General features: G+C 35.0%; 2 protein-coding genes across 3 annotated transcripts; both read left to right on the top strand.

The window, feature by feature from the left end:
- Positions 1–2459: 2459 nt before the first annotated feature.
- LOC133818135 (serine/threonine-protein kinase STY13) lies at positions 2460–6499 on the top strand. Of its 2 annotated transcripts, XM_062250851.1 has the most exons (7): positions 2922–3111; positions 4119–4236; positions 4467–4588; positions 4944–5140; positions 5294–5468; positions 5898–6032; positions 6110–6499. In XM_062250851.1, the coding sequence occupies exons 2-7, from the start codon at positions 4191–4193 to the stop codon at positions 6314–6316; spliced, it is 882 nt and encodes a 293-aa protein (XP_062106835.1). In that variant the 5' UTR covers positions 2922–3111; positions 4119–4190; the 3' UTR covers positions 6317–6499. The 2 variants fall into 2 exon arrangements, with proteins under 2 accessions (XP_062106834.1, XP_062106835.1); XM_062250850.1 differs by lacking the exon at positions 4119–4236 and having other exon boundaries at positions 2460–3111.
- Positions 6500–6959: 460 nt separating this feature from the next.
- Positions 6960–8239, top strand: LOC133814477 (uncharacterized). Its single transcript, XM_062247433.1, has 2 exons — positions 6960–7460; positions 7562–8239. Exons 1-2 carry the CDS (start codon positions 6960–6962, stop codon positions 8237–8239), a joined length of 1179 nt encoding a protein of 392 aa, XP_062103417.1.
- The last annotated feature ends 213 nt before the right edge of the window (positions 8240–8452 follow it).

The raw sequence follows: 8452 nt of genomic DNA, 5'->3' as shown, positions 1-8452 counted from the left end.
CTCTATATATTTTCTTATAAGAGAGAGAGAGAGAGAGAGAGAGAGAGAATATTTTGATTTCAGTAGTAAAAAGATAAATCTGGACTCTTGGGAAGGAACCATATAAGATTGGCAGGCTGCTAAAAAATCACGGGAATTACAAGCTGCTCTCTAATCTCTATCATCACTGCTTTGACAAAAACCGGTGGAACTCTGGCTCCCGTGACCACACTCAGTCATTGTTATAGAACCTCTTCTTTTGATGCTTCATTAAGTCAAAAAGGTTAGGTTTCACGTGCAAGTTGATGTTGGGAGAAGCCAAAATATTGCTATGATTTTTTAAGTACATTTCCCCCCCAAAAAAATAACTGCTACAGTTTCTTACTTGTCATAACCTGTATTAACTGTCGGCAAAAAGATCACTATATGCTCAATCGATTCCATCTTATTATTTATTCAGCCACCTGTAGGGTTACACAGGAGAATATCAAACAGTTTTTTCAGCAAAAAAAAGCACCCATTTTTGCTTTGAATCAATCATACTCCTATGTTGCTTGTGACACTATGATATAGAAAGAATTAGATTCCACGTTTTGAAATACTTGTTTTAATGTAAATGTATATATATATATATATATATATATATATTCTACAAACTGCGCGGCTGCATTCTCTTTAAGCATCTAATTTGGTTTGCATAGTCTGCTTCTTGATTAATTTATTTAGATTTGCATATTAACACATGAGAAGAATCCAACTTCATATGTTTTCAATTGATCAATATAAGGTCTTTTGGTGTTGAAATTTCTAAAAAGGCAGCTAAGCATTTTCTTTAAACAGCTAAGTGACATTATTGCATTTGCCATATCACACACTTTGAGGTCCCATGTGGCTCTCTACTGCTTTAGGAAGGTACAAGCTTGCTTTTTTTATGTTGGTTTTTGTCTTACACGTAGCAGAGTCTAAAGATGCTTAAAGACATTGTTTACATTATTGGGTATGCTTTTATTTTTGTCAATATAAATTTTTTAATTGTTATTTGTATTATTTGTAGGGAGCTTAAAGTACTTGTAAATCTAACCTTCCCCATATGAACCAACCACATATTTGCTTTTGTGTTAGATCTCTTTATGTGTGTCTGTGTATTAAAATTTGCAAAATCAAGTACTTTATAACTCAATTTGTATAAACATGGAGAAACCTTGGCCATATATATGTTCTCTCTTCTCCCCTCCAATCAAATGCCAACAATTATTTAAACAACAAAATCTTGGCCATGCCCATCAAATTTGGGAAGGTAGAAAGCATTTTTCAAGTAGGGTTTTCTCAGTGGAAACCTTTCTTTATAAATGGAGGAAGGATTAATTTTTATTTTTTATTTTTTTATGTATATATAAATATTAGTTGGATGGAGTGAATGATTGGCTACTTTTTTAAACTTGTTCTTAAAATAAGATAAAGGATCATAACATATGAGTACTTCCAATCCCCAAGGTCAAATCAAAGCCCCTTTGCGAATTACCAGGTTGGATTAAATACACCATGTGGAGGCAACATGTTTCTGTATGATTGGATAGCAAGAAAAACATTAAAGAATTAAGCAATGCAATCAAAGAAATGACATAAATATTATATTTTTGATGTTTGATGAGTTGTTGTCTTAGATATGCTTCTTGCTGAAATCTTTATTAATGGGGGGTAACATCTATTTATTTATAAATTACATTAATAAGAAAAAGAATTGAATGACATAAAAGGATCATTGAAATGAATATTGTCAATGGGATAGGTCATGATTTTCCCTTTTGGTGAGGTAAATGGAGCATGACTCTTGTTGTGTATATCCAAATATTAGCATGGATGAGCTAAATACAAAAGCACTTATTTTGGGTTGTTGGCTGTTCCATGCAGCACTAAGTGGCTTCTTGATTTAGTGGCAAAGAATATCTTCAAAAGAAAAAGAAAAATTGATTATATTGTTGGTTTAGATGAGTCCTTTATTTATTATATACATATTATATATTTAATATTCTCAAGAATATTATATTATTATTTTTCAGTGTCTTAAAAGTACGACATTTCACTAGTAGGATGCGCAAGTTGTGTGAGAAATTTGTGTTTAATTTAATTTTGATAAGGGAAGAGAATCAAGTTGTAAGAAACTTAAACCAATGAAATAAAGTATTTGCAAGATGATGGACTTAGTTTTCTGACTAAATAGAAGATAGTGTATAGTCCATACATTATCTTAGATAATATGTCCTTTTTCATGGTGATGGAACTTAGTCAAAGTATGAAAGTCAACAAATTCAATCCTAATCACGTTTACATGTTTGTAAACATCAACAGCATTGGTTTCATTTAGCCTTAGCCTTGTTCGAAAGTGAGCCCACAAAAACTAAAAAAAAAAAAGAAAAACAAAAAGAAAATAAAAGGTACATTGACCGTGAATCCCATAAAATATTAACACAGAGAGGAGAGAGAGTAGAGAGAGAGACCAAGGTGGGTCAGAAACACACGTCGTGTTCAGGCAAAATCCATGTGCCCACATGGATGATTGTGAAGGGGAAACGCAGTAGTAATGCGTTGGGGACACCATTATAACAATAGTCATCGTCTTCGTTTTGAGCCACTACCAAGGGAAGGAGAAGAAGACGAAGAGTGAGCGTGTGTGTGTGAGAGAGAGAGGGAGGGAGGGAGGAGAGAGGGAGAAGTACAACACAAGTGTTTTCAGAGCTTTGTATTGTAAAACCCAGAACCCAAAACTCAAGCTGGAGGCTTTTTCACTGTGACTTAGTAGTTTTTCTCACTTGGGTGCTAACTGGGGTTTACTTGTTTTCTGAAAAAGTAATCGGAAAATGAAGGAGAAAAGCGAAAGTGGAGGTGGGTATGTGAGAGCGGATCAGATAGATCTGAAAAGCTTGGATGAACAACTTCAGAGGCATCTGAGCAGAGCATGGACTATGGAAAAGAACAAGAAGAAAGAAGAGGAAGAAGAGCTAGCGAGGACTACTGCCACCTCCAGGCAAGAATGGGAGATTGACCCTGCGAAACTCATCATCAAGAGCATACTCGCTCGTGGAACTTTCGGAACTGTTCACCGGGGACTTTATGACGGCCAAGACGTTGCCGGTATTGCTTCTTGTTTTCTCTTTTTCATGGTTTTTTTTACCTTTATAACTCTACTTCTTGGGGTATTCACATTACCCATTTGACCCAAACAAGAACAAAAACCCATTTCTCAAAGCTCGTTCTTTCTTTAAAAGATTCGACCTTTTTGATTCGTAAATACGTTTTCTATTTATGTTCTTTTTTGGGTTTGTTATTCTTTAGAAGTGTTTAAGATTTTGGTCCTTGTTAAATTGTCAGAAAACACAGTTGCACTTTCAGGTGGTTTTTGGTTGAATGTGCCTTTTCTTTGTATTATTTTCCTTCTTCCGGATATGGACAGTGGAAATTGAAATTTCTATGGCAATGTTTTAAGTGTGTTTCGTAGTACGTTTTCAGTGGTCGTTGTTGCAAGATTTTATTTTTATTTTGGACTTGACTGAACAAAAAAGTACCTAATGCTGCTGGGCGTAATAAGTCTTCTTTCTTAGCGCTTTGATTGAAGCTGGCTTTTACTCGAGTCAGTAGAATTTTCAAGTCTCATTTTACTGGCTGAAAATTACTGATGGTCCTTTTTAACTGAGTGTATGCCGGAGATTATTAGAACAATGTTTATACAGATGTGTTTTTTTGGCCTAAGATAGCAACTTTTTCTCATCTGAGCAGAAAATAGTTAGTACTTTGTAGTATAGTTTTAATTGAGTTTTGAACTATGTTCATTTCTTGAAGAAAAACACTTACAAACAACACAAGTTACTCTTTTCTTTCTTTCTTTCTTTCACATATCTTTTCTTATGACAATTTGTCTGACTTTTTATTTTTATTTTTCAATCATGGGCTTCTTTGTGATAGACCCTTGCTTGAAGATCCCACCATTGAATATCCGTGATTCACGGTTTGGGATAAGTTGGTAGTTAACTGCATTAACTTCAGTGTCGTTTTTATTCTCTTTTTCTTGAGAAAAATTTGAGTTTCTCAACTTATTATGTATGCATGCACTTATTTCTTTCTCACCTTGTGGCGACAAAAAGCTGGAAAATTTAAAGCAAATAGATGGAATCAATTTCTTACGTGTACTGGCTAGCTATTAAACTGCCAGATGGATGCTCATCTTAACAGCTCTTGACAGTTCCTTTCTAACTATTTCAGGTCTGCACAAGAATTTAATAGCCCACATGAATATTTAATTTGAGACATTAAATTTTGGGTCTGTACAGGAGTTTGTTTATGGTCATCATAACATTTTTATTGGATTAAAGTTGCTAATTTATAAATATATGGATTTAATAGATTTTTTTTTAGATTAATGTGTATCTGAAAATAATATTTAAGACTTATGAAGAGTTTGCTAACATTCATCTTTGTTTTCTAATGCTCAGTTAAACTTCTTGATTGGGGGGAAGAGGGCCATAGATCAGAGGCTGAAATAGCTTCTCTAAGAGCTGCTTTCACTCAGGAAGTTGCCGTATGGCATAAACTTGACCACCCTAATGTTACCAAGGTAATATATGATATCTTCTATTTTCTTTTTACAACTAGTAAAATATATAATTATTTATATATATATATTTATATATTTCGTTTATTATGCTCACTTAACTCAAGCTAGTATAAAGTTTTAGTGGAAAGTTCAGCTTCGAGACTAGCCGCTTCAAAATGACATTGTCACAATATAGATTCACTACTTAATCACATAATGAACTCTGGTTTGTAACTCTTAGGGTGACATTGTTTAGCCTATTCATGCCTAAATGTTTCTTTCTTTTTTGTTGTCGTCATTGTTTTGGGGAGAGTTGGTGCTCTGGTAGATATCTCTTTTGCTTATATAGCCATATCCTTTTTCCTTTCTTTGGCAGTTCATAGGGGCGACAATTGGCTCGTCAGACTTACAAATACAAACTGATAATGGTCAAATTGGTATGCCTAGTAACATTGGTTGTGTGGTTGTCGAATACTGTCCGGGAGGGGCTCTGAAATCTTACCTCATAAAGAACCGGAGAAAGAAGCTGGCTTTCAAAGTAGTTGTGCAGCTTGCACTAGATCTTGCAAGAGGGTTGGATTTGCTTTCTTCATCTGCATTTATTAAGTTCTTCAGTTTTTTATTAAATCATTTGTTTCCATGCATGTTTGAAGACATTGCAGGTTTTGATAGTTTAAACTCAGTTACTGAATATTAAAGAATTAAGCTGCCCCTCTTTTTGTGCAGGCTGAGCTATCTTCATTCGAAGAAGATTGTACATAGAGATGTTAAAACGGAAAATATGCTTCTGGACAAGACCCGTACGCTTAAAATAGCTGATTTTGGTGTTGCTCGTATCGAGGCTTCTAATCCCAACGACATGACTGGCGAGACTGGAACTCTTGGTTATATGGCCCCTGAGGTATTAGCTCTAACTGAACTCTTGGTTAGACATAATCTCTCTTTCTCACTGAACTCTTTATTAGCTCTAATTGAACTGTTTATGATTTATTGAATTGATGGAAATATGTTTCTGGGTTTCGCCTTGGAATCCTTGAAGATGAGGTTATTTGTTATCATATCACTTAAAGGGATTATAATCCTTGCATTAAGAAGATTGTGCTATATTCTTTATCTTGGAATATTTCCAGCACTGACATCAACCTTCAAACTGCAGTGATTTGGTTCATTGTTTCCAAGTTTCCATCACTTGGTTTGGTACATACATGGATCGCTATTGCTTTCTATAAATGTTAAGATTTTGGTTTATTTCAATTCAAAGGAATGAAGTTGGCCTTGCTTAAAGTCGTATGTACTTTGTATATAATTGATTTGAATTGGAATGGAGCAGGTTCTTAATGGTAACCCATACAACAGAAAATGTGATGTGTACAGTTTTGGAATCTGCTTGTGGGAGATATACTGCTGTGACATGCCGTATCCCGACCTTAGTTTCTCGGAAGTGACTTCCGCCGTTGTCCGCCAGGTATGTAGAGTTCATCAGAATCTTGTTGAAGTTGCAAATTTTATCTGAAAGAAACTTATGTTCATATGAAAATACAGAATCTAAGGCCTGAAATACCAAGATGTTGCCCGAGCTCCCTTGCGAACGTGATGAAGCGGTGCTGGGATGCAAATCCTGACAAGCGGCCGGAGATGGATGAAGTGGTGTCGCTGATGGAGGCGATCGACACAACAAAGGGAGGAGGAATGATTCCTCATGATCAGCCTCAGGGTTGTCTGTGTTTCCGCAGGTACAGAGGGCCTTAATGAAAGTAGTGTTTGATGAAAATGTGAGAGAGAAAGAGAGAGAGTGAGGACAATAGGTGACAACACAGTGAACCAAGAAATGAAATTCAATTTGTACTTTATTCAATTCAAACAGATTGGTAATTGTTATAATTATCAAGTCAAGGAAATACAAAAAAATCTATGGAGGCCATAATTGTCTTACTCAGTTTATGATTTTGATTTTGTAAAGCTTTTTCTTGTGGATTTTTCTTCTAGTTTTAAAATATCTATAAAAGTTCACTAGCTGAACAATCATAGAATTGACTCCAAAGGTACTTTCTCTTGCTCGCAGCCAATAATGATAATAAAAAAAATCAAATAACTCTTGCTACCGATTCGCCAAAAATAAGTTGAAGCAAATGTGTGCTTATTCTGTTACAAAATTTAAAGCAAGTGAATAGTATTTATTATTTTTGAGGCATCCATATTTATTGGTTCACTATTTTTTCTGAATATATAACAGAATAAATTATATTTATATCAATAATCTTTATAATATCTAAACACAATATTGACATAAATATATATTTATATGATATATATATAATACAATAATATTTAAAAAAAATTAATAATAGAAATAAAATAATAATAGAAAAAGTCATTGTGTATGTAGATAATAATGTACTTTACGGATGATCTAGTTCTGTTTTGCAAGGGGAACAACACTTCAGTTCAGGTTATTCAAGCTTGCTTTAAATCTTTTAGTGTTGTTTCTGGTTTAACAGCAAATTTGGAGAAGTCGAAAATTTATTTCGGGGGTCTTTCTATGAATGAAACCAGCGGGATTTTGAAGGAGATTCAGATTGCTGAAGGTGATTTTCCTCTCAAATATCTTGGGGTGCCTCTAAGACCTAGAAAGTGGCAAGCTGGGGACTGTGATAGTATATTAAAGAAGATAAGGCTGAAGCTTTTTCACTGGTCTAACAGACATTTATCCTTTGCTGGAAAAACTCAGTTGATTCACTCAGTGCTTTTGGGGATAAGAGCTTTTTGGATGAGTATCTTCATGCTCCCTAAGAAAGTCATTGCTGAGATTGACCATCTCTGCAGGAAATTTTTGTGGGGTTCTAGTGGGAGGAATGATAACAGGAGCAAGTTACATCTCACAAATTGGGACCAAGTCTGTCTTCCTAAACAGATGGGGGGTGTGGATTTAAGGATAGTGTTAAATGGAATATGGTTTTGCTTGCCAAATATATATGGATTGTTTCTACTAAACAGGATGTCCTTTGGGTCAAATGGATAGATGCCATTTACCTTAAAGGACAGTCAATTTGGGATTATAAGCTTCAAGTGGATGTAAGTTGGTATTGGCGTAAACTCATTAAACTGTCTACTGTTATCAATGCAGGATTTTTGGCTGAGGCTTCTGTGAAGAACAAGTTACATACCAGCAAATTATATGAACTGTTGGTTCACAAGGACAGAGTTCCTTTTTATCATGTTGTCTGGTGCAATTTATCTATGCCCAAGCATAGGTTTATTCTTTGGCAAGCTACTTTGGGGCATTTACTAACTAGAGACAACTTAATAAAGTGTCATTTACAGATTTCTTCAGAGTTATGCCCTGTGTGTGAGTTGCAGCAAGAATGTCATGGTCATCTCTTCTTTCAGTGTCCTTTCTCACAAATGGTGAGACAGAGAGTGGCTTCTTGGCTGATCTGTGATGTTTGGCCTATCCATTACCAGGGATGGCTTAAGTGGATGAAGGGGAAGCCCAAAGGTCTCCAGCAAAAGCTACTTGCTGCTGGTCTAGCTGCTGTGGTGTACTTGGTTTGGTGGAATAGGAATCACTGCTTATATAATCAGTGTTCTTTCTCTGTGAACTCAGTGTTTGCTGTGCTGCAAAATAGTTTATTTGCTAGAGTTAAAAACTTGCCTAGATCTAAGCTTTTCTAGTAAGGATGTAAGGTTTCTTGAGAGTGTTAATCTTTTGTAATACTCGGTTGGAGGGGCTCGTTTTGTACTGTTGTTTTTGTGGTTCAATATAATTCTCCTTTCATAAAAAAAAATAAAATAATGTGCATGCATTAATTATTTTTAGTTTCTAATGTATCTCACAATGTCCTTTGATGAATTTGATAAAGAAAAAGAGCTTCAATCATTTGATAA

The sequence above is a fragment of the Humulus lupulus genome, chromosome 2, assembly GCF_963169125.1.
Source record: "Humulus lupulus chromosome 2, drHumLupu1.1, whole genome shotgun sequence".
Classification (NCBI taxonomy): domain Eukaryota; kingdom Viridiplantae; phylum Streptophyta; class Magnoliopsida; order Rosales; family Cannabaceae; genus Humulus; species Humulus lupulus.
Note: the sequence above shows the minus strand (reverse complement) of the source record. Positions and strands in the feature narration are given on the sequence as shown.

Excerpts from the sequence above, each read along its gene's own strand:
- LOC133818135 (XM_062250850.1), top strand. The coding sequence starts at position 2,838 with ATGAAGGAGAAAAGCGAAAGTGGAGGTGGGTATGTGAGAGCGGATCAG. Across the intron at positions 5,469-5,897 it reads TTGGTTATATGGCCCCTGAG|GTTCTTAATGGTAACCCATA; the intron begins GTATTAGCTCTA and ends GGAATGGAGCAG. Across the intron at positions 6,033-6,109 it reads CTTCCGCCGTTGTCCGCCAG|AATCTAAGGCCTGAAATACC; the intron begins GTATGTAGAGTT and ends ATGAAAATACAG.
- LOC133814477 (XM_062247433.1), top strand. The coding sequence starts at position 6,960 with ATGTACTTTACGGATGATCTAGTTCTGTTTTGCAAGGGGAACAACACT. Across the intron at positions 7,461-7,561 it reads ATCTCACAAATTGGGACCAA|GATGTCCTTTGGGTCAAATG; the intron begins GTCTGTCTTCCT and ends TCTACTAAACAG.